Source organism: Chaetura pelagica, unplaced genomic scaffold, assembly GCF_000747805.2.
Source record: "Chaetura pelagica isolate M959 unplaced genomic scaffold, ChaPel_1.0 scaffold29, whole genome shotgun sequence".
NCBI classification, from domain to species: domain Eukaryota; kingdom Metazoa; phylum Chordata; class Aves; order Apodiformes; family Apodidae; genus Chaetura; species Chaetura pelagica.
The window spans coordinates 1,984,746-2,011,566 of record NW_009970720.1 but is presented as its reverse complement, the minus strand read 5'-3'; the positions used below and the strand labels follow the sequence as shown (position 1 = coordinate 2,011,566).

At 38.8% G+C, this 26,821-nt stretch overlaps 1 protein-coding gene across 1 annotated transcript in view; it reads right to left on the bottom strand.

Moving 5' to 3' along the window:
* The window catches only part of ABCC4 (ATP-binding cassette, sub-family C (CFTR/MRP), member 4), a 148,234-nt gene that overhangs the window by 105,879 nt on the left and 15,534 nt on the right, over positions 1-26,821 (bottom strand). The window contains exons 7-13 of the mRNA XM_010006355.1: positions 24,955-25,080; positions 21,906-22,155; positions 17,169-17,273; positions 12,394-12,483; positions 11,848-12,039; positions 10,330-10,424; positions 10,132-10,218 (exon numbers count right to left, since the gene is read on the bottom strand). Coding sequence (XP_010004657.1) covers positions 10,132-10,218; positions 10,330-10,424; positions 11,848-12,039; positions 12,394-12,483; positions 17,169-17,273; positions 21,906-22,155; positions 24,955-25,080 — 945 coding nt within the window. The remainder of the gene's footprint in view (positions 1-10,131; positions 10,219-10,329; positions 10,425-11,847; positions 12,040-12,393; positions 12,484-17,168; positions 17,274-21,905; positions 22,156-24,954; positions 25,081-26,821) is intronic.

The following is a 26,821-nucleotide window of genomic DNA, read 5'->3' as shown; positions in this document are numbered from 1 at the left end:
TGATGTGGATAATTATGGAAAATTACAGCCAATAAAATTCTTTTGAGATGAACTTTCAGAGCAGCTGTAGCAGTAAGCCACTGAGAGTTCTGGAAAACTAAACAGTACTACTGATTTGAGGTGGAGTAACAAGATGCTTCAACCATCTCTGACCTTTTCTCACAGAATCAGGGCTTATCTTCCTCTCCAAAACTTCATGCCTGCTTCTGCGCTTCCCCAGAACTTCAGGATTTGGAAAGAGAAGTAAAGAAAGGACTGGGCACACCAGAACTTGTTGACAAGTGCAGTTCAATTCCATACAGTTCTAGCAGAAAAGCCATCTGGTATCTTTTTGGCAGAGCCTTTAAAAGACTGTCAAACCCCACCCCCCTTTCCCCCACCCCTGAAAACCCCAAACACAGCAGTGGAGCACTGGTTTACAGTGCAGAGTTCTGCAAGCATGCTCTTCGTGTACAACAGGGACAGCACAAATACAACTGAGTGTCAAGCACTACCAACACTCTCCTTGCCTTCATCCCCACAGCAACATAGCAGGGAGACAAACCCTTTGAGATGCCACTCCTTTCTCAACTACTCGCTATCTTGAGAAAACAAAGAAAACTAATACTGTCTGGAACTGAAGTGTCCACTGAAGATGTATACATCAGCATTTTCTATTTGGACAAGGAATGCCTTTGTTAAGATTGTCTCCCAGTTGTCTCAACTCTGGTTTTGTCCTCCAGACGCTCACCCTTAACATATTTGTAAACTTTGATGAGGTCACCCCTCAGTCTCCTCTTCTCCAAGCTCAAGAGACCCAGCTCCCTCAGCCTTTCCTCATCAGGGAGATGTTCCCTTCATCATCTTCTCTGTGGCTCTGCACTGGGCTCTTTCAAGCAGTTCCCAGTCCTTCTTGAACTGAGGGGCCCAGAACTGGACACAATATTCCAGATGTGGCCTCACCAAGGCAGAAGAGAGAGGGAGGAGAACCTCCCTTGACCTACTAACCGCACCCTTTCTAATGCACCCCAGGATGCCATTGGCCTTCTTGACCACAAGGGCACATTGCTGGCTCATGGTCATCCTCCTGTCCACCAGGACCCCTAGGTCCCTTTCTCCTACACTGCTCTCCAGCAGGTCAGCCCCCAACCTGTACTGGTACATGGGGTTGTTCTTCCCCAGATGCAAGACTCTACACTTGTCCTTGTTGAATTTCGGTGAGTTTCTCTCTGCCCAACTCTCTAGCCTGTCCAGGTCTCTCTGAATGGCAGCACAGCCTTCTGGTGTGTCAGCCACTCCTCCCAGCTTAGTGTCATCAGCAAACTTGCTGAGGGCACACTCTGTTCCCTCATCCAGGTCATCAATGAAAATACTGAATAGTACTGGTCCCAGTACCGACCCCTGAGGGACTCCACTAGTCACAGACCTCCAACTCTATTCTGTCCCATTGACCACAACTCTGACTTCTTCCTTTTGACCAGTTCATGAACCACCTCACTACCGGACCATCAAGAGCACACTTCCTCAGTTTATCTACAAGGATGCTGTGGGAGACAGTGTCAATGCAGAAATGCAAATAAGCAAAAAGTGGAATAAGGCAGAAAAGGAACATGATCTTAATAAAAATACCGTATTGTGCACAGTGTTTCACACATTCATATAGTATACCCAATGAACTTCCTACACAGCTTTTAACAGCTATTTTAACACTCCTACAAAGACTGTAGGAAATAAGAGTACTATAAAGTGGTTAATATTAGCAATCATCAGCATAATTACATGCAGAAAGTACATGATAGTGATCCAGATAAACTGCAGTATAATTAAGTTAAAAGTAACATTCTTCCCAAGAAAGCTGTATGCTTGTATGCAGCATTAAAGAAACAACTGTGAAACCATGGTGTCATTCTGAGGTGGCCAAGATAAAAATTTACCAAGGTATTTGCATCTGCGTAACTATTTGACCGGTCACAACTATTTATACACCAAGCTCTTTATGGGATTATTATTCTGGTGTGGTTACTGTCCACCACCTCTGCAACCACTGAAACAAGCTACATGGCAACTAGAGCACCAGTTGAAGACACTCAACATCATTTTCAACAAAACCTAGCCAGAGAACTGGACAAAGAGCAGAGAGGCTACAGGATGTTTACTTACCCGGTAGGAAAGCTGCCTAAAGAGAATATATCAGGTATTCACCATGAAGAGATCTAGCTTTCCCTTACATGATCCCACAGCCTGTACACCACTTTGATCTCTGAATTTTCTGCGTGCCAGATGCACATGAAACAGTTTCCTGGGACAAACTAGCCACTAGAAAATATGATGGCTGAAAACCTTTAAATCTGGATCCTGAGTTACAGCAAGCCCACTGTACTTCAGGTTTGCATTTGGAGAGGAAAATAGAAGTGGGTTATCATATGATCGGAGCAAACCAATTAGAACTGTCAGAGCTGTCAGCATAGCATCTTGCATGATCTTGATCTCAGGAGAGAAGGCAAAAATGACCTCTGTGGAAATATAAATTTCCACTGATACATCAGGTCACTCAGTTGAGAATTTCTAAAAAACCAACAACTCTTGATCTGATGTCTATCTGGGTAGAAAGAAGTTAGCTGAATAGTTTGTTGATAAGAGGTGAGTAGAAAAATTGTTGTCACAACTCACTGGCACGAGCACAGGGAGGAAAAATCGCAACAAAGAGCACATACTTAGATCTATTACTGAGTTAAACAACTCACTGCTCAGGCAGCTCACTAGAAAATTTTGCCATTTAAAATACTGTACCATCATGAAGCACAGAAGTTGCAAAAATGGTAAAATACTAAGTATCTACTTAATGTCTATTTCAAAACATCACACTTCTTGAGCTTTGTGTTAATTTTTTCCCCTTCTTTAAAATATTCTCTCTCCCATTTGATTAAATCTATTCTGCAACTGACAGCGACCATTAAGTTTGTACAGTGCCTTGGCTGCCACTGAAGACTGAAACCAGATTCAAAAAGCGGCTCAACAAAATCAAATGGGATAAAAGGACTGTCACAAAATAGAGGGTTCACTGGTACTCTGTTAAGACTGTGGACACATTCAGTGCTTGACAGCAGGACGAATTACTGCACAAAACGCAGTTGCAATAGCCAGACAGAGCCAGAAGAGATGTGGACAGAGAACCATAAGGTTCTTCAGCCTCTTCAGTACAAGGAAAACAGGGATTAAAGGACCATGAAAGTTGCATCCCCAGTAAGAATGAATTTAAACTTGAAACTATTCCTGACAGATGTTGGCTAGATTCTGTATGTCTGTTTGTTTTAAGCTCAATAACAGAAATTTCAACATCCTTGAAAATGTATTCCAGGGGCAAGCGACTTTTACCAGCACAAGTTTTTTCCTCCCTAAAGTCCAAGTTTACATCTTCTGGTACAACTTAAATCCACTGCTTCCCAGAGTACAGTACACCAAGGGACTGTGTGCACAGTCCCTCTATACATTGAATCTTTTTCATGCTGTTTTTTTTTTTTTTCCTCTTCAGACCCAAAAAATTAAAATCCCCCAACTCCTTTTTTCCCTTCTTTTCTTTTTAGTGTTCTCTCTTCCCCCACCCCCCTCCCTGACACTTAGATGTTCTCAATAGGCTACACTAGAGCCTGAAGCTGGTCTACATGTTTTTAAAGTGCACAACACCGAAACATTATTCCAGTTGAGACCTTACATGTACAAAACATAACAGGAAGATTATCTGTACTGTCAGATACAGTACTGGTCATAAATCCCAAGATGCAGTTTCCTTAGGAAGAACATGACATGGCCAACTCATATTGGATTTGTGATCTACCACAATCTGTACCTCCTTTGCCAAAAAACCTGGTCCCTGCTCATTGTATGTTCATAAAGGCAATTCCCTGCACTTATCCCTGCTGCATGCAACTACTACTTCACATCCTGTAACCAAGACTTTCCAAATCCCTGTTAGTCTCCAGAACTGCCTGAAGAATTTCCTTGTTTTCTATCAACTTTGCATGACCTTAGCAGCTAGCATGACCTAGCAGCTTTGAGGACCTTATAATGACCAGTAATGAACTTGATGATCTTGAAGGTCTTTTCCTACCAAGGTAATTCCGTGTGTGATTCTGCCATTCATTCATCATCAGTCAGCTAGATCTCTCCAGAAATTACACTCTTCCAATTCAACAGAAGTGAACAACTAAACAAAATTTCAAGTTAACAAACCTAAGTTAACAGTACACTATCACCTATTTAAAAAACCCACTGCACTTTGACATCAAGCTTCTCCACAATTAAAAAAATAAAAATCAGCTTGAGCTTTGATACAGCAGAGCATGCAACAGAAGACACTTCCTCAGCAGGGGGCCTACAATAGCACGGTGCTCCTCTGTGCAAAGGCAGTGTCTTGGCACTTTCCTGCATACGAATCCTCATTTGTTCCTCCCTCCTTATCAGGTTTTCTTTTCTTTGAGACAAGTTGTTCTTTCATCTTTTTAAACTTTTTATCTACAAGAACCAGCTTTCTTTCACCTCTGCGAAGTGTCTCTTCTTTAATGATTCTACTTTCTTCTCTACCATTCCATTTGCCTCCCTTTTTTGAAAGTTCACATGCAAGTTTAACTTTACTTAATACTTATATTTGTTTCAATGGAAATAACCACTGAAACAAAATTAAAGCATATGCAGAAGTGTTCACAGGCACAAAGCCTTTTTTAATATTAATTTACTTACTACATTTGCTTTCCTCTTCTTTCCCTTTAAATTTAAGTGGTTTAGAGAGAACACTCAGCTGGTTTTGTACATTTCAAAGTTTACAACATTTCAGACAGGAAAAAAAAAGAAAAAAAAAAAAAAAGAGAAAAGAAAAAAGGTGTGATATGTTTGCCAGAGACAGAAAAGCCACACCTACTTCTACTATGCTGACTTTGTTTCTATGCTTATCTCGCTAACCAGCTATATCCTCATGACAAGTCCCAGTTAAGGTTTTAAGGACAACAAAATAAGAGTCCTCAAAATCCATTGCCCTGTCCTGATCACCAGTCAGGAGTGGATGGCTGGAGAAAGCATACAGTGATACTTCTTTGGTACAGATTTTCTGCTTCCAGAGTCCATATATTAGGGACTTTTTGATCCACAGACCTTAGTGTTTAAGTAGCTCTTTGTAAACTTTTCCTACATTAATTGGCATTCCTCCCTCTCAAGCCTATTTCTGGTTTAGTATTCACAATACTGTTTTGTAATTGCACTCACAGACCACTGAAGAACAAAACTACACTGGGGTTCTGCAAGTGAGGTGGTTTCTTTTGCTTATGTAATGCATTATCAAATTAGAAAAAAACAAAATCAAACAAAACACCCAAAGCATTCCCCCCTCCCTATTTCTGTGAGATTAAAAACTGTAATTTTACATTTTTCTGAAAATACACAATGTCCAGTGATCACACTTAACATTTTTCACTTTATCGAAAAAAATATTAAAAATTCAAACCCCAAAAAACCAAGCAACATGACTGCAACATATTTGTCTCTTTTAAACGTATTTCCTGCAATAAACCAAATGAAGCTACTATGCCACTTAGACACACACAAGTCTATGCGACTTTTTTCACAGAAAGAGTGGTCAGACACTGGAATAGGCTGCCAGGGAGGTGGTTGAGTAACCATCCCTGAATGTGTTTAAAGGTTGTTTGGATGTGATGTTGGTGGATCTGGTTTAGGGGAGAACTTTGTAGAGTAGGGATGATGGTTGGACTTGGTGATCCCAAGGGTCTTTTCCAACCTGAACAGTTCTATGATTCTATGAATTTCAATTGTATCATCTAAATGTAAAGGTATAACTAATATATTTTCAAAAGCAACATCTGTAATACAACAAAAAGGTGTATGGGCTCATTAGGGCTGTAGTCCCTGCAGTGTTAAGCATCGACCAGGTAGGAAACAGAAGGTGGGAAACCTTAGAGATATCCTTGCTTTAGGCAGACCCCACTTGAAAGGGAGCAGGGTGGAATCCTTAAATTTACATACCAACTCCCCTGTACTCTTGTCACCAGTGGATAAAGCATGTAATACATATATACCTTCAAACACAGCACAAGTAAGTATATGTCAGAATTGTCTTTGCTTGGTTCATCCGACACACTGATTGTGTCTCTGTTCCCTCTACAGAAAAGAGAACTTTCTAGCTTTTATCTGCTAGTTTTACAGGACTGATGAGCTCCACTTGCATTTAATTACATCACCATTTCCTCCAAGTTCCCATGTTGCAAGAGACCTACAAGCAAATCCCACTTTGATCTGATCCATATACCTAATTTTTTTAAAAAATATTATTTTACGTATTTTCCCTATTTCATTTTGCTCCTTCCCTCAAGCACTTCTGAGGCTTAAGCAAAAATGCACTGAGGAATTCAAGACCTCTTAATCCATGTACTTCGCACAGTGGAATTTCCCACTCTCCTTTGCCATCAGTTCAACTCTTCCTCACCTTTTTCTGCAACTACGAAGGACACCTTTGCTACAAAACCATGGCTGTTCCCTTCCCTCTCTTGGAGAGGAATGTTCAGTTACCTCAGTTGACACTAGTGAGAGATTTTATCTCTCAGGACACCTAGTCAACTTGCCAGGTGACTCTCCAGTCACCATGAACATACAGTTACCACATGATCCACTGCCCAGTTACATGTCACCTCAGCTCCTACTGAGAGCCTACTGCCTAGTACCAAGGCGTTCCATCTGAACAGATGTTAAACTTCATTACTGTGCTATGACAAATGTCATGATTTCTTCTGCAGCTTTTATCTAGCTCCAGAGGCAAAACTGAGAGAGAAAAGGCAAATGATCAAACATTCAAAATAGAGTCCCAGTGGGAAAAAAAAAATAAAAAAATAAAAAAAATTGCAGAATTCTGTTTGTTAGCAGGGAAGATACACCTGTGCATACCACTCTCAAGTATCATCACAACTCTAGGTCTCATTTTAAAAGATTCTCAAACTGCCCTGCAACTCTGTCTACTCTCACAAACACAGAGGAGGAAAAGAAAGAAATCACGGCTGGTCTTCAACTGAGACTGGCACACTGCTCTAGTCACTGGAAAAGAGACAAGGGAAGAACAACACCTAGGGAAGAGCATCTGTCTCAACAGACTGATGGAATCTAAATCTCATTTTTAAAACACCATTTTTGAGTCAGTATCACTGACAGGACACAATTTAATTTCTATGGAGAGGTGATCTTAAATCATATAATCTATGGAAATACGTTTACAAAGATGCACAGGGAAAGCAGGAAACTTCTTGGATACAAGCACAATTGAATGATTGTCTTAGAATATCACAGGTTGCTCCAAACTTTGTCATAGAAGGAAACGTGGTACCATACCTCTATGGCTGTTCCACATTTCAAAACAAGAGGTGTCAAAATACCACACTCCTTAAAAGTTAGTGAAAAACTATTTTTATATGTATATAAAATATATGCATGTTTTCATATACACACACAAATACATGCAAAAACCTAGAATTATACCTGTGCTCCCCCATAGGTAAAAGGCTGAAGCATACCTACCATTAATTATCAAGACAAATTACAGGAAAAGAGGCTACAAAATAACACAAAGAAAAGGAATCTCCAGTTTATACCTTACTAGGCCTGAAGGAATCTGACCAGGATAGCAGAATTAATTGGAAAACTGGCTTAATCGGCACCATCATCCACAGAACAACTTGTCTGCATTATGGAGAAATTCTTAAGAGACACAATCCCTTATTAACAATATTGTGGACTGTTTTACCACTGGAGCTGCGCTACCCACATTCTTTCTCATTTGAAAAGTATTTATATATTTTAAACTGTTTACTACAGTAGCTAAAGAGAACAGGGAGAAGCAGCAAACAGAATGAACCAGCCATCCACAGACCTCAGCACCTGGGAATTCCTAGGAACGTACCTATCTTGAGATGTAAACACATAGACTAGACACTTCAAAAAAAAAAAAAAAATTACAAGGGGAAAAGAAAAAAAAAAAGAGCGAGTGAACTGAACAATATCCATTTCAGATTCTCATTAAATAAGCCCCTGTTTCTCCCATGTTGTCCATTGTTTTATGTCTCGTGGTTTGGACTCCTGGGGGCAGCTTGTAAGAAGTGGTGTCTCAGACATTCTTCAGCACCATGTTCTAAGAAGTCATTCTTGCCCAAATGCTCTCTCTTCTCCACATTTCTAGCGCTATTCAGGAAGCATTAACGGACATGCCCTGCCTTGTTATTCAAGACAGGCTACTGAACATAAAACTATCCCCACAACCCCCACCACCTTTTATAGTTGCCATGAAGTCCTCAGAAGACAATTTCTGTTTGTAACAAAACATCCCTTAAGATCTTGAACAGGGAGACATTGCTCAGTTTTTCTTGCCACTACTACTCCACCCAGTCCATTTTCTCCACAAAATGCTTTCATTCTCCTTTTATCTGTTTCATTCAAACTGATCTAGATTTGGGGAGGAAGAGTAAACGCAAGGAAAAGAAGAACCCCAGCTAACCTTCTCTGAGATAATCTCCTTATTCCTCCTCACGTCGACGCATTTATCAGCTAAATACACACCATGCTTGCAGACAAATGGTCTCTAGCGCCTTTACAGTTTTGCACAGACAAAAATCCAGACTTCCAGTTTTGCAGCAAGACACAGAGGTTCTCAATGTCACAGCTCACATAAAACACAGAATAAAGTGAAGAGGGAACCCAACCTCCTTTGCAAGTCACTACTGCACTTTTCTGTTTCACTCTTTATGAGAAAAACTGTAAGGACAGACAGATTGCCAGCTCAGGTGGGCACACTTTCAGAACTCAGGCACAGATACAGTCGGATACTGGAGTTGCAGAGCAATCTTGTGCAGAAACAGGAAAAGTACAAGCTGAAAACCTAGATAGAGTCAACAGGCATTAAAGGCATTTGATGTGGCTGTTCGAAGAAATTAATCAAAACAAAATGTTGATGGAGTTTCAGAAGTATCTCTAGATTTGAAACTGCAAGTATCAATAGGATGTACAATTTTCACATTTAGATAGTCAAAGCTTCCCCACATGGGGGAAAAGAACATACATGGAATGCTAGTTAATGCTAATTCTACAACCATTACTGCAAGACAAGTTTTTATGATTGTCTAGCTGTGGGGAGAGGGAAAAACAGTCCAACAATTTAATTCATGGATTTGGAATGTGGAATTCAAAGGATGTAAGTGTGTTCAAGAAAAGGCTCTCATTTAAGGTTTCAAGCAAAGCCTACTAAATTTGGTCAATGGAATTTTTTCCTCTTTTAATGCATTCTAGATCATACCTTTTGATAACAAGAGGAACAGGCTATGAAGAAGCAAAGATAAAACACTGGCTGGGAATTACAGGATTATTCTCATACTTATTATGTGTTACAGATTAGGAAGCCTGAAAGAAAAGAGTGATAGAGAAGAGGAAATCTTTTGAGAAGGGAACCTGACTTATTATTAAAACATTGTCGTATTTCTTTAGGAATGGGGGAAAATCCAGTAACTCTCTTCCATGAAAAGCTTCTACATTGTCTTTTTCTCTATTCCTGCTCTCCACAATCTACTCTGCAGACCAGTCCCGTTTCACCTACCTCAGGGAAATTTCAACAATTCTAGAACCAAAATAAGAAGTAACTCAAGAATCTATGACAGTTCTGCCCATTTCTTTAGTCACTTGAATTAAGTGCTTACTACTATGCAAAGAAAGCTGCAGCAAACTAAGAACGGATTTAAAATCCAACCCCACATTATTCTTCACTGAGTACTCATACTGATAAACCCCAATATTAATAAAACTCAATACTAATGTCAACATTTGATATGTTCCTCAATAAAATAGCATCTATTCCCTTAAGAAAAATTCTAATAATAGTATTTTCAAAAAAAAACATTTTAAAGGCTTTTAAAAATAAAGAACAACATTATAGACACCCAGGAAAAAAAATTGTTATATTGCAAATGCATACAATAGAGGAAAAATAAATGGAGAAAAGTGAATGCCTAAAGTTTTTTAAGAGATTCATCTCTCCAAAAATGCTTTATCAAGTTTTTCTATAATAAATCAGAAGATAACAATTGTATTTTAAAGGAAAATAAAGCAAGTACATACTTTTCAAACAGATGTCTTCCAACTTCAGCATCTACTGCACTCAGTGGATCATCCAAAAGATAGATGTCTGCATCCTGATACACAGCTCTATAAAGTTTAAAGAAAAGTCAGTATTGGAAAGTCTGAAACTTGTTTACTTTGGTAACTGAAGTTTAATTTTGTAAATTTGTACATTTTAGAAACAGCAATAATACTAGCCTGGCCAGATTTACACGAGCCTTCTGTCCCCCACTCAACGTAGCTCCACGATCTCCTATTACTGTTAGGTCACCATTTGCTAATAATTCCAAATCCTGTGAACGTGAACGAACAGATAGTTTTTTACATTTAAAAAAAAACACAACACTTTAACTTCAAAGACTGACAAAGCTGCTTCAATGTAACTTTTCTTATTTGAAAAGAATTAACATACCTTCTCACATTAAAATATGAGGATTCATACTAAATGAGATATTCAGAGTTACTTTATGACTTTCTACCTTCAGAAAAAGATAATTAAGAAAGTAGAAAAATAAGTGAGATCTTAAAGTTTATTAAGTATAACAGTAAATAAATTATTTTTACTAGAACAAAATGAGCTGCCACAATAAATAGAACTGAACTATTATCAGTAAATTGTCTTCCATTTCCCAACGGTCCCAAGAACTTCCTTAGTTTTATTCTTACTCTAACGCATCCAAGAGAAATAACCACAACATTCACCACACAAATTTGGTCAATTTACAGGGCTTGGGACTATAAGTAAGAGAACAAAATTATATAGTGTTCCACAACACATTACTGTGAAACACAGAAGTTTTAGATTAAGCTAGAAAATATATTCTCGAAGTTGATTCACAGCTTTCGTAAGATATAAAAATTTGAAAGAAACTATGAAAGCAAATCTACCATCAAATATGAAGTGGCACTTTTTCCAAATGCAGTTTGCTGTCTTTTGAAGTCACCAGAACCTTAAGTTTAAACAACAGCATATGACTGAATATCAGCAGCAGATATTAAAACCCCACCTACCATGTGTAAAAAACCATGCAAAAATTTCCTCTCCTAGTAGCCATCTGCTTTTCACCTGTGTCACCACTGACAGGAATATCATAACATGCTGCACAAAACCTTTTTAGCTGCCAAGCAAAATGTCTGTTTCTTGACAAATCTGGCTTAATCCTCTTCTGTATCTCATGTCACCAACTCGTTTGCACACAGGCCTTCCAAAAATATTTTTTAATAAAACTACTTGGGCTCAGCAAGTTCTCCAATATATGGCATTACAGTTCTTTTTGACAGCTGTTAGCAATGCATGATATACATGGCATTTATTTTTTTAAAAGCATAAAGGATATCTATAAAATAGAAGTCTCAAATAGAGCTTCGTTGATCATTTGCTTCCCACCTTTTATTGCATTTACATACACACCTACCATAATACCAGTGAAACAGGCTAAATGTGATTATGAAACTAAATTAACAGGAATTGCTTTTTCCAAACCTTTGTGCTTCACATAAGCTACAGCTCCCTCTAGTGAAAGTTTTAGGAATTACAAGAATGTGCTTATACACTGAAGCAAAAAATAATGGCACATCTTTCTGCTAAGCAGTGGGATTTATTTCACACGCTACTATTACTAATCAGTTTTATGTATTATATACTGCAGCATGTACCACGAGGCTGAAAGAACACCAAGATAAATACTGTGAAAATAAAACACAGGAAAACCATACCTTTTTAAGAGCACAGACTTTCAAAACTTTCTCGTATTTTTCTTTCTCATACTCCTTGTCAAACAGTATGTTACTTCTTACTGTACCAGAAAACACCCAAGGCTGCTGAGAAACATAGGCAATTCTTCCAGTAACGTTTATCAAACCCTTCTCCTTAGGCAGCTCACCAAGCACAGCACTTAAAAGCGAAGACTGGAAAAGATTTTTTTAAATCAAGTAAAAACTGGAGTTGGTTTGCATTAAAGACATCACAGAGATTGCACAGTGTATATTGGCACAATGGCCTACTTAATCTTCTCACTCAAACTTCTGCTAACAGAAGAAGAGCAGTAGTATTCTTTTGACACAGCCCAGAAGCAAGATACAAAGTACTGTTGAACACCAAACCATCTCCTCCCCACCCCAAGGACTTTTGCCTTTCTTAAATGGCAGTATCTTCAAGTGAAGCATATCACAAGAAGAAAGGAACTGTACATTTTCAAGTCTCTAGTCATGTTTAACAGACTCCTAAAAACCCCACAGAAGAGAATAAACAGTAAGACTTACTTTTCCAGCTCCTACAGGACCAATCACAGCCAGTAACTCCCCTTGTCTGACAGTAAACGAAAGCTGTTGAAGAGCTGGGGTTTCTAAACTCTGTAGATTTTAGAAAAAGTTAGGCTTCCTCAGTAATGAAATACACACCATCAAAACAGCTCTTTAGAAACAGAAAACAATCCATATAAATCACTATAAATTAGCAATCCATATGCCCACCATATTTTTGGGCACACAGTTTGCCCCTTCAGTAATTCACAAACACTTCTGAAAAACCTTGATCCTTCCCCACAAGCAAGTCTCACAGACCAAAGAGTGCTCAAGCAATAAGGAACCCAAAGGCAGCAGAAGCAGCATTCCTCAAAGCCTGCAGCTCAGCACAAGGCTGGGGCGGCAGCCTCGGACACAGGAGCTCTCTGCTGGCCATCACACTGGCTTTCATGGCCCCAGCACTGCATGCCCAGTGACTCCAAGTAGCTGGACAAATACTGGAAAATGGGAGGGTTGAAGCTCTCTCAGAGCACCCAGGAAAGACAGGTCTGTTTGCTCTTATCAAGGCTTTACACAAAGCGGAAAATAGAAAAATGCTGTTTGATTTTACACAACTTCACCTTGTATACTGTGGATTTTCAGAGACTTTTCAGACAACACACTGGGCTGCTTGTGTGAAAAATACACTACCCTAGGATTGATTAATACCCCTTTTTAGTATGCCTGTCCTTTATGTTATACTACTGATCAGAGCTTATTTCCCAACATATTTTGAACTTCTCCTATTAAGGTCGTAAAAAGGCCTATTTCTTGTGAAAAGAAAGGATGCTCATGTCTTTAATAGCTATGCTAAGCCTCAATTCCTAAGGGCCTGCTGCAGCTCCCTCTCATTAAAGCAAAACACCCTTGTAACAGGATCTGCCTTAACACACATCTTAGACTGCATGACTGACACTAAAATGCAAATAGGAAAATATACACATTGAAAAAAAAGAAGTATTTTGATTAAAAGTCCAAACAAAAACACAGCCTTGAACTTCAAGAAAGAAGAGCAAGGTGAAGAATACCTAGTGTACCTCTTAAGAACTTGCAGACTGCACAAAAACCTCCAGCTATCCTTTGAAGCTCAAGAGGCTGAAGAGGCCACCACCTAACCCTGCATGAAAGATGCTGTGTGACCAAATTCTGAAAGCAAAAAGGGGAATCTTGCACATTATTTTGAATTATTTGAAAGCCAGGTACAGTGTCCATCTACACATATGAGGGCTGGGGGAGCTGGACTAGCGTGCACATATCTGCTCATGCTAGGAGAAATACTAGGCTGGGCAGCAGGGTACCCAGAGCTCAAAACTCCATGTCCCCCATCACAGCTCCCACCCTGCAGGAGTCACACGAAATCAGGGTCACACTGTGAGAACCCAAACTTTTAGACGTTGCGCAACTCTGTAAAACTACTTTTGTTGCTATTATGAACTTCCACAAGGTGGCATCAACGGGGCTTTTTTTTTTTCTTTCTTCTTTTCTCCACCCCTCCTTCCCCAGTCAGCAGTTAACCGAGAGTGATTTCCCAGTCCAGAGTACACTGTGCAGGTGCGTAGCTACTGTTAACGTCAGGGGAACTCCACCAACTTGTGGCAGCCAAGGTCTTTTATTTTAATGCAAAGTTCGAAGGAAGAGAAATTATAACTTATTAAATCAACTAATCTATATGGAAATCTTCCCTTCTTCAGACCTCTTGAGGTTCTGCTTCCATATTCACAAAAGCACAAAGGTATTTCCACACACACTCAGGTTTCCACAAAAATATATGAGCCTAAAAACACCAGAGAAGATTTCAGAGCTTTTAAAATATTACCCAAATATTATGTATTAAAGTTGAACTGTAAGGTATCATAGACCCTACACAGAAGTAACAATGCAAGCAAACTATATGGCCAAAGACACCTAAAGGGCGTGGTATTTTCACAAAAGAGCATCCTTGTAATTAAAGCAAATTCATCACATCTATTTTTAGGCACTAAACTGAGGCACTTAAATTAGAGCAGACTAATATTACAGCTAAGTTCATCTGACAGGTCATTACCAGACATGTCCCAGCTCCTCTGTGCCTGGTCAACTATCTGTTATCTTTAACTTCCCTTCTGCCTCTTGTTCTTGCCTAACCTGACAGACAGGTTGTTTGTGGAATTCAGTTATCAGAAAACAAATCACTTTAAAAGTGATTAATTTTCTATTGCTTTATCCCACTGAACTGGTTCACCACAGGGTAGTACACACAAGCATTAACACCAGCACAAAGGAGGGAACAGAAACACGGAGTCTGAGAACAGAAGAACAGAAGAATGATCCCTTCAAGGAACAGAAACTCCTCAAGTGAGTCTGGGAAGACCTTACCCATCCTACAGTCAAGAGAAAGATGCAGTTCATCACATCTAAGGGACACAGTGATCATATACTGCACAGAAGTACTATACTACTTAGGCTCCTCATTTAAGTGACTAAAATTGCAAGGGATAATTTTGGTCTCAGTTCAAATGCTTGAATCTTAAATCTGAAGTTGCTCAGTTGAGCACACAGACTGTTCTGTGAACTCAAGGTACATCAAGATGATTAAGGGAGTGGAACATCTCCCTTATGAGGAAAGGCTGAGGGAGCTGGGTCTCTTTAGCTTGGAGAAAAGGAGACTGAGGGGTGACCTCATCAATGTTTACAAATATGTAAGGGGTGAGTGTCAGGGGGATGGAGTTAGGCTTTTCTCAGTGATGACCAGTGATAGGACAAGAGGTAATGGGTGCAAACTGGAGCATAGGAGGTTCAAGGTGAATATCCGAAAAAATGTTTTTACTGTGAGAGTGACAGAGCACTGGAACAGACTGCCCAGGGAGGTTGTGGAGTCTCCTTCACTGGAGACATTCAAAACCCACCTGGACACGTTCCTGTGTAATATGCTCTAGGTGACCCTGCTGTGGCAGGGGGGGTGGACTAGATGATCTTTCGAGGTCCCTTCCAGCCCCTAAGATTCTATGATTCTATGATTCTATGATCAGTAAAACCTCATACTGAAGAATCCCTAGGTCCATCCTGACATCAGACAAGCCCCTGGGACTCAGATAACACTTGCCTTGGCAAAACAATAGTGTGACCATGAATTAATTGTGGTTTTTTATCTTTTGATAAACTGTAATACACCATGTTAGGTTGTTTTCCTGAAAGTCTAGCTCATAATCCCTTTTTTACTTCCAATGATTTTGGATTTGTGGGTTGTTGGGTTTTTTCGTATCTCTTTTGGCACAAAATTATTAAAAATAAAAAAAATTATCATCCAGCTGTACTCTGGCTAAACAGAGATCCAAAGAGTCCTGAAAAACCTAGTCAGGGTAGGAAGCAAGCCTCATTGGTTACTTGACACAAGATAGGATATTTTTATTATTCTTTTTATAACTCCTCTGTCTCAGAATTCATTATCTTTTCAGTGAGCAACTCTGTAAAATTATTTTGTATCATTGTGAGAGCCCATAAGAGGAACTTTCTGAACCGTTTCTAGTTCTCCCAGAACTATTACTCTCCCATGCACACTGCAATTAACTATCAAAATGAAAATTACATGAACATTTTTGTGGGTTTGTTTTTTGCTGTTTTGTTGGTTTTTTTAATCAAAAGGAAACGAGTATTTCCAGTCAGGCTGCCCTGCTTTATGTAATATAAACAACTCATGAAAAAAAACGAAGGTGTTTTATGGGCATATTATGCAACCATGTCCTATGAATTTTTAACAGTGGTACCAATGTCAGTTTGGGAAGAAAACAAAAGAACAAGAAATACATTCCGTTTTGCATTAGAATGTATTCACCATTAAGTTTTTCATATCAATTAAAAGTTTGTTCAATGTCTCAGAAATAATTTATATCACAGAGAAAGTAAAGCATAGTAATTTTCTTTTGTAGCTTAATACTAACAAGTAGAATCTCACAGAACCTCACAGAACATATTTTCACACTTTGTCTTCCTTGGGACACACCATGTAAAGGGGAAGAGAGTATATAAAGGGAAATGTGACATGCCTTATTTGCATTACATTTATACACAAAATTAATTTTTAGAGCTTCCAGCACTTCTTATAAAGACTGAAGTTTCCTTAGTGTACAGATAATAGCAACTCATAATAGCTCAAACAATTAATCACAAATTGCTGCTTACCACAGCAATTGCAGTTTTACCACAGGAGCAACAGTCAATATTTGCCTTTCTTACAGAAAAGGTTACATCTATTATGTATCACCTGTGTGTTGTCCCTTTTTCTAGTCATTTTGGTACATTTTAAGCAGAGAATATATTGTACATGAACAGTCTCCAATAATACACCGAGCAACAAATATACACAGTCTCTAAAGCTTTCAAATCTGTTATGCCAAGTAAAATATTGTACTGGTTCTAGACAAATGGACTGATCAGCACTCAGTTCACAGAAAAAAAAACCCCATACACTAATGCCCACTTTACTCTGCTGTCTCTGTCCTTAATCCCAGTTTAAGTACCTCAGCTACAGAACAGTGCTGTTTAATAACAAGAGATATTTTCACATAGAAATGTACACATTTTCATTTTGTATAATATTCAGGAATAGCTACTTTCAAGATGCATTTGATGGTGTTTTCAGTACTATCCTACAGTAAATTTAACATACAAGATTCTCTTACACAAAAGATGGAATAGAAAACATCACACTATACATACTGCTTTTTAGACCTGCCTGTAGCACCAATATAGTTCACATTTAGTAGAAGCAAATTTACCTTATCCCAGTAACAAGTCAAATCCTGAACATGAAGAATGATATTCTCATTATTACCATGCAGTTGTGGCTTGAAGTGCGAGACCTCATCAAGTATCAGAAAGTTCTGCAATAAAACATAGGATATTGCCTAATGTAAGAATGGAAATGGGAAAGGAATCAGAACATGTATTTTTGGAAGCAGCATACAAAACATTAATTAAGGGGGAAAAAAACAACCACAAAGTCGTCAAGGAGTAACATTTCCAAAGCAATGCACAGCTCCTTCAACAGCCTACCTTTAAATGGCTACCAGTCGCCCCCAAAGCACCCTGAGGTGCAGATTTTTTAGTATAAAAGCACCATGGGACTATAACAATTACTTGCTCAATAAAAACAGAATTCCTGCAGTAAATGGCCTGTTTTTCCACTGAAACACTAGCCTATCATTTAATTGTTTCATTCCCCTTTCCCATGCAAAAGAGGTGAAACCCTCACTGCAACACCATAACTTTACATTGCTTTGATGGTGAATGCTTATTTTAGTTTAGGGGTTTTTTTAGTAAAGCAATAAGGACATGGTAAGAAGCTGTCCACTGTCCCTGTTAAGCACTCTTCCAGTGACTGAAATGCTGCAGAACACTACCTGAACCTCTCCTCCTTTTAAAATCACAGAATCTCAGAATGGTGGGGTTGGAAGGGACCTCTGGAGATCATCGGCTACCCCCTTGCCAGAGCAGGACCACCAGAGAATCTAGGGCAAGTCACAGAGAAGCACACCCAGACAGGTCACTTTAGCAAGGCTTTTGACACAGCATCCCATAACACCCTTGTGATCAAGCTCAGAATTTGTGGGATGAAAGAATGGATAGTGAGATGGATTAAGATCTGGCTACACAACAGAGCTCAAAGAGTGATGATCAATGGTGCAGAGTCCAGCTGAAGATCTGTAACTAGTGGAGCTCCTCAGGGATCAATGCTGGGCCCAGCCCTGTTCAACATCTTTATCAGTTACCTTGATGATGGGACAGAGTGTCTTCTCAGCAAGTTTGCTAATGACACGAAGCTGGGAGGATTGGCTGATTCACCAGAAGGCTGTGCAGCCATTCGGCAAGACCTGGACAGACTGGAGAGCTGGGCAAAGAGGAACATAATGAGATTCAACAGAAGCAAATGCAGAGTCCTGCACCTGGGAAGGAACAACGAAATGCACCAGTACAGGCCAGAAGGTGATCTGCTAGAAAGCAGCTCCATGGAGAAAGACCCTGGAGTCCTGGTAGACAAGTTATCCATGGGGCAACAATGTGCCCTTGTGGCCAGACCTGTCGGGATGCCTTTCTGAGTGATCTGCCCTATTTTTTTTGTCCTGCTCTGGCAGGGGGTTTGGACTCTCTTCCAACCCCTAATATTTTGTGATTCCATCAAAATCTCCAAGGAAGGAGACTCCACAACCTCTCTGAGCAGCCTGTTCCAGTGCTCCGTAACCCTTACAGTAAAGAAACTTACATCTGCATAACTGGTTCACTGCAGTTTTACTGTTGTTGTTCTACACTACATCCCAGTCAGAAAACTTTTCTTTCAAGTTGCATAAACGTGTGTTTGTACTACTGCTGTGGTACACACAGCTTGTGTGTGTGCTTGGAACACACATTGCCCAATGCTAGACTACAAATAGCTCAAAGATGTTTAGAAAGGATAGGAGCAAATGCTAAAGAATATTTTCAAGGATAACAGTTACCACAAGTTTAAAACAGAAACTCTGAAAAAGTCTATAATTACTTGAATCAGAGAACAAAAAGACCTTATATAGGCCTCTAGCAGACAATATTTTGAGAAAAGAGGGAAGGCCTTGGTCTTAGAAACCAAGACTAGTTAACAGGTACTGAGCTAATGGTTTGCAGGTGCAAGACAGCTGCTGAAGGCTTACAAGTCAGTAACTAGTAAGAAACAGAAGGACGATGGCAGGAGCCAAGGAAGGGCAGGAAGAGAACTGCTAGGTTTTAACAGGCACAGCAGTATTGCTCAAACTCCAGCTGGTGGGTGTCATTTCAGAATGTGGTGAGAATCAAAGCATTTTAATGCAGCACTCTGCGACTCCATGTGCATATACCCCCATCTCCATCAAAAGGCAAAAGTGCTATGTCACCCATGCCTGAGCCCTCCAGCCAGGTGAGTACTACTGAGCACTGGTTTTGGCAGGCAGGCCCAAAAGGGTGTATGTGTAAAAGATAACTTGGGATAAGAGGGTGGCAGGCATGGAAAGAAACTCCAAACACAGGCTAAATCAATACTGGGTTGTTTGGCTTAAGAAAAGACCACAGAGGCGTGATTTGTATTTATATTATATTTGAAATATCACAGCAGTTATGAGCAGGGAATTGGTGTCTCATTTCTGCATTCAACAAGAATTTCTCTTCTAGCAGTGGCTTTCATCCCAGGTACAAATCCTAGATAGCCATTTAACTAAAAAAACTTTACAGTATCACATATGTAAGATTTCAAATAGAACCAGTACAAAAGAAGAAAAAAGTGATATGGTTAACACTGTGAATTTTAAACAGCTGGAGGAAAAATCAATACAAGAAATAAAACTTTCAAATGCAGTAAAATAACTCAAGCTTTAGAGATGCTTTAAGGTTTCTTAAAACATTCTTTCAGTTTTTTTGTACCTAATAATCTTCTATGACCATCCACAGGATGCTTAGAAGCAAACATTAGCTTGAGATATGACTGTGTCCTTGGAAGAGAAAGCTCTGTCTTTTGTACCCAGCTGAAACTTATCCTCTTTTCTGCATGTCTGCCAAAACAACCCTCTGAAAAACAACTGCTCTCACTTTGCTTCGTGAGGGGACCTTGAGCTTAGTGCTTGATCACAAACAAGCTTCAAGAAAAGATGCAGACCAGTTTTCAGCTGTGTAGCTGGAGTGAGGGGAAAAGAGAGCATACATAAAAAACACAGGAAGGAGACCACAATACTCTTTTTGCCACACAGTGCTTATTTAGGTATAAATTAATATGGAGGAAAGGCTACTACTTCCCACCTGACTATCATTCTTTATTGTCACCTGAAACATCCTGCTTCCTTCTCTCCATCTGAATGTACTTTAAGATCAGTACAGAAACCCCACCACTTGGTTCTACAAAACTTAAGAAAAAGCACCTTCTACATTTTCACCTACCCAGCCAACATCTTAAATTTTTTTTCTGCACTTGCTACTGTCTTCTCCTAATTCCTTTCCACTTATTTATACTTCAGTAAAACACCTTTGGTCAGGCAGCACCTTGTCATTCAGTAGTAAAATGTCCAACCCTGAGACACTGCTGTTTGGGAAATGGAAGCTAAAAGCTGGCAACATCATCAAGGATACTTCTGATTAATTACGATATTTGCCCCAGGAACCTCAATTCTGGAGCTGGTTTCCAAAAACCTATGCCTGAGGAAGTGTAAGTGCAGGGGAACCAGAGCCAGCTGCTAGAAGCAAAATTCTGTGACCACTAAGACATGCTGGAAAAGGAGACAGGAGAAGAAAGGAAACAGACCATCAATGCCTCTGGCTCAAGTGCCATTCTCTTGTTTCTAAGGCATCTTTTTCAGGCATCCTTGTCTCTCAACCTGCAAAGCTTGAAAGATCCCTCGAAAGAACACTGCCCTGCAGCTGAGCACAAAGTGTAATCAGAGCACAGAAAAGGCAGAGTGCAATATCCAGTATTCCAAGCACTTCTCTCCCCTCCCACAGTTTAATTTAAGCAGTAATAGTAAGTGTTACTACCTACAATAACGCTGTGGTCAGAATCTTCATACATTTACCGTTTCTAACTCCACTTGCGTCAACTTTTACAAATGCTTCAACAAACAAAAATCACCTGCTTAATACACAGATTTTGTGCAAGCTTAATACAATCAGCAAATTTATCAATCTAAAAATGATTTTTTTTAATTCAACATGTGGAGAATAAAATCAAATAGGAGATTTTTAGCTACTTTCATCAACAAAGTGACACTATGCAAAGCCATATGATTACAACTAAAGTGCTTGTCTTTCCTATTCTAGATTAGATTAACCTGGAATTTTTGCAAAATTAAGTTCTGAAATGGCTGGCATGCTTTAATTCTGTATTTTTATAACCTGACAATTTGGAAATTTTAAGTTTTAAATTCAAAATGCATTTTGAATTTAAGCCTTTCATTTTTGCAGTTTCTGCTAAATTACTGGTACACGTAGAAAACATGACTATTTTCTTCAAAACACACACTAAAAATGGCAAACCAAACAAAATAAAGTTCATCTGCCAAAACAGCATCATTACTGATGGACACTGTTATTGAACTTGAGTCTTCACTCCAGTATTGAAAGCAGCCACACAACTCCAGCCAGGGCTCACATCTGTCCTCCATAGCTGACAGGGCAGGGCAGTGCACATGGAACACAAATCTTATCGCTCCCATATGCTTCCTTTGTCCTTCAACTCCCAACTCCAAAGCACCTGCACACGTTTCTCTTACTTCAAAAATGTCTAGAACACCTCTCTGCACATACACTTTTCTCCTACCTCTCAGTGCATTCAGGCAGTCCTACTGCCCTGCAGTGCATTTCGCGTTTTTGCACGTGCTTACACAGCAACACATTCAAGTTTTCAAAACAGGTTATTTCATTAAAAATCCCGAACTGCAAAACTAAACTAAGGCTGCTTTTGCCAGTGACATTAAAGCACCATTAGAGTAAGAGAGAAAATAAACACATCAAACCAGTAACCTTACCTTGATTCTTCGTATGCTAACCACTGCCTCGGAAACTCTCTCAACAGCCGCAGGGAAGAACAGAGTTACTGTCAGTCTTACTGCCCCATACAGAGACACTGCAACAAACACCCGACTTGCAGAGATAACATTGCCGAGAAGTACGTATGCCATGAAAGTCATGAACACTGTTATTTTGCTTCCCACAAAGAAAGAGGCTAAGTTCAGTCCTCGAAGGTAGGAGCTCTTCATAACCATGGCAATCTCCTTCCTAAAAATGCAAAACACAAACAATTGCAGAAATGTCTCTCATTACAGCTGCCCTCAACAATAGGATGAGAAAAAAAACACACTCAGGATTTTACATTTATAGCTTTTCTCCTCCCCTTGCACTACCCCAACTCATACATATATATGTAAATAAAGTATGTTATATGGTAAACAACAAAAAATAATTCAACAGGCTTCGAAATTGAGCAGAGATAATTTTATATTTAATATCTCAGTAGCTATAGAAGATTATTATTCAGAGACAGAAAACCAAAATACTCTTCTTTTTTCTGCTTTGATCAAACCAGTATTTTAATTCTGATTCTAATCTGCTTCAACTTTTTCTGGTTTGGGTACAAGAGCCAAGCACCCAGAAACTTCTTACCCTTCCAGTATCAAAATCCAATAGAATTCAGTCACAAAACTCCTGATAAGATCAACACGTACTCTCCAGTTGAAAACACAGGGCAACTTCCAAAAGATCAAGAGTTCATCCGTGACCCACGTAGTGCTATTATTCAGCTGCTGCTCCTCAAGCTGGATCACAGGATTTGCAGTATTCCTTTGATCTCAGTCTAAATCCTTCCCGATCTGGACCCTGCTCCGGGCTTCTTTTGCTCTAGGAATTCTGGTTCGTAATTTAGAAAATACTAATCTGTGAGGCCAATTGTTCTGCCAGCCATTACCCAAGCTAAACAGTGATTAAAAGTATTGCACAGATGTAAGTCTCCCTCCAGCAACTGAAAAGCTGCTGATGCATATGTTCTCAATTTCCACTTCAGTTAAATTTCAGTTTCCACTTCTAAATGACTCATCAAGTCCAATTCTCAAAATGTTACTGCACTGTCTACAATGCGGATGCCATCAGGCTTAACTTTATTTTAATAATGTCTTTTTCTTTATCAAGAGAGAGCCATAACGACTTACTTCTTCCCCATATATTTTAATTTTACCTGCTTGATATAATATGGAATACAAAAACCTGATACAATTCCTAATTCCTCTTCCCAAATATTCTGGCAATTCTCAGGAAAAATCTTGATAATTTTGAATGCCGTCCACTTGGAACTACATACTAAGATTAGAAACTCATGTTATAATTACATAATCTGAAGTAAATTAAGTCTTCGCTTAACAGGGAGAAGGATGCAGGATGCGCTACTGGAAAACTAGTTAAGCAACTTTCCCACTATACATGCCAAACTGGCTGAACTGACAGACTTTTCAAAGAGTTTCAAAGACTTTATTTTTTTCAGCTTAAGGGCTCATAATCTCTGATCTCCTCCAGAGTAGGGTGAAAGAACATTTGTATGTAAACTATTTGAATTGGGTCTAATTCAATTACTTCTACAATCCTGGATGAAAACTCTTTTCCCACCCTCTAATAATCCTTAATAATCCTCTCACTATCTGTGGATAATCAGCAAGCTCTTTGTGCTGCTCTTTGTAAGTATCAGACAAATTACAGCCTACCCGCAGGCTGTATATAATATACTGCACTGTCTTAAGGCACAGAGTTATAGCAGAGGAAACGAGCATGGCCAGCCACAGAGAAAAAGAGCAATGGAGGAGCTCAGATGTCATCTTAGAAACTGTCAAAGGCCACTGTGGAAATACCGGGAAATAAATCACCTGGCTGAATTTTAAGACTTTAAACCACAGTTTTCCACAGCGCAGTTAAAGAATAGAAAGGGGGCTCCAGTTTTGTTTTGGAAGAGCTTATTTCTCTCCATCATTAAAACAAAAGCCTCTAATCCTAAGGAGGTGTTGGAACTTGGAAATCTGAAGTTTAGTGATGTGAATACACCCACTAAGGAAGCTTTAAATAAAGAAATATCCTCCCTGGCTCCACGCAAGAGAGCAAAGCTTTCAGTCAATTGAGAACAATCAGCATAGGGTCCTATAATTCAAAGGAGGAAAGGATTATGTATGTGTGTGGGAAGAAATGTCTCAGAGAACATTAGCAAGTTTGCAAGCCTGCACACGGATGTAAAAGACAAAAAGTAATTTAAAAAAGGAATTCTAAATAAAATTCATTTAAGAAAAAATCAAGTAACAGAGAACCTATAGCAGTATAACAACCCTCTACTCACATACTGGAGAGGGACATAATGTGAAAATTAAAGTATAAGAAATAACAACTTGAACTCCTACAGCTATCCTTCAGCACTGAATGCTAGTATACTGTCAAGCAGAAGTGCAAATATTGAAAATCTAATTTAAGTTTTAATTGGATGCTGACGGACCTCTGAAATTAAGTGTCTTAGGATACTAAATTCAGCTGGCCTTGCCAGTTGAACAACTAGAGCATTTTTGAGCTGCTGTCTTTATCCCTTCCACCATTCCCAGATGGCTTGAGTAACACTTCCTAACACAGAAAGCGTAGCAGAGCACTACCTGGGGATGCTAACATTTAGGGCAGACAGTCACATTCCATCTATTTCTCAGAAGAGGCATGTCTGTTTATTGGTTCCTTGCTATCACTTTACAGAACTGTGAGGATTAAATTGTTCAATTACAACTACTACGGTTTATTAGTTGCCCTTTTTAAATACAACTGTAAAAGGAAGCATATAAAAAAAATCCAAACAGAATTTATAAATATTTTTTTTCTTCGTTTTCTGTCTCCCTTAGTATGTATTTTCATTCCTTCACTCTTGCTATAGAAAGTTGAACAAAAAAATAGCTAAAGGACTTCAAGCAAACTGCAATTTAAAGCTCCAAATAATATACTTACTGACATGTAAAAAAACAGAAACATAAACAGATCATATACCACGGTGTATCTTTCCAGGATTACCTTCTTAAACCATTCACAAGCTCCGCAAATGATTTTTCCCAAGCATACATCTTTATTATCTTCATACCACTTATTACTTCGTTCATGGTCCTAATTCTGACATCTGTTAATGTGGCTGTCTTGCTTCTGTAAATAGCACAAAGTAAAAATTCTCAGATCCTCAAAACACGAAACACTATTTAAGATCACATAACATACTGTTTGTTATTACTTGTAAAAAGGATTCAAATAATTATAATTGCATGAAAGGGTCATCCTAATACAGTATCTTAAAGCTGGCACAGAGCAGACAGACTTGGTATGTATGTATTCCTGGTATTCCTTATTCTTGCTGTTCTCAGGGAAATGTTACTTCAGCTTACTCCACCACAACTGTTCCTTAAACAATTTATTTGTGTACAAAAAAGCCCTCAAATAAAAAATAAAATAAAATAAAAAAACAGTAAGCATAGAACTGAACAAAAAACCCAGAAAATTATTTTTTAAATGTTTTTGAAATGCCAAGATAACAACCCTTCTCACCAGTCTCTTTTGAAATTGTTAAAGAGAATGACCTTCTTGAGATTAACTCTACTCTAGTTGAAGAACAGACTACTTAGCAACAGTACAAGAACTATAATTTAGGAGAGGAGCTAACCTAGATTTGGGTTTGTTTAATAAATAATTATTTAAGCATTAATTATAATTAATACTAAATACATCTATCTTAGTCCCACATTATGTTTGCACTGATGAACGAACTGTGACATATATGTATTATTAAATAATAAAGTCACAGTTTTAATTCAGAAAAAAGTATTGAAAGTTAGAAGCCATGTAATGAATGCATAAACCACACCAATAAAGCCTATTAAAATTCTGAATTAATTAATGTAGACAAACTTACGTTGCACATAGCGAGGTACAGTAGGCCTTATTTTGATAAAACATACCTTTTCCTGATAAATTATCTTTGTATATACCAAGGAAAGTTAAGATTCGGATTTATTTTTTTTTTAATAGCCACCCCCTTTTCAGTTTCACCTGCCACCTGTAGATTCCTCTGATGCTTTGGAAGAAACAGCTATGTTTAACACACTTCAGGGGAAAGAATTTCAGGCGCCTACCTGTCATTTTAAAAGAAACCTCTTAGCACCAGTGTTCCATAAATGTTGGTGTGACTCAAGCAGGATATTAAGAAATATTCATACAAGAAAATCAAGAAAATAAATGTAGGAACTTGACCCTAATGCAATGAAAGGCTTCTTATTAAGACTGAGGAAGATAGCGTAGCCTAAACCAACTGTACTGACATGGAGCAAGATTTTCTTTGCTAAGTCTTCTTTTCATTTTTCAAAAAGAAACCCTCGAAGAAAAAACAATTCCTCAAAGAATGTGAGAACTCATCCTTTCTCCCCCATAGACACACCAGAACTGCACAAGGCAAAATTTTAACCTGTGTTGTTCACGTTTCAGCAGCAGCAAACATCAGCTCTCACCTGTGATCTTCTGAAATAGTCACCTTTTAGCCCTAACTTCAAGGCTTGGTCTCCAGGTAACAGAAGGTTGAATGTGATTCAAAATAATAAAGTTTATAGAGGTTTCTTTTTTAAATGGCACGTATCAAAAAGGCTTTACTTCTCATAAACCAATTTTTTAGTTTTCCCATGGAGATGTCATCATAGTACAGCATCCTTCAAAATGTTCAAGACGTTGGGGGGTGCTTTTTTTTTTTTTAAGTTATACTGCAAAAAGCACATTTTATACATACATACTGAAAGCTACAGTCTCAAATATCATATAACGGTTTAAAGCACATAGACTTCCAGTGCACTGATTGTAATTTACAGCAGAAGTGTCCTCAGCCTTAAAAATGCAAAGTTCAGAG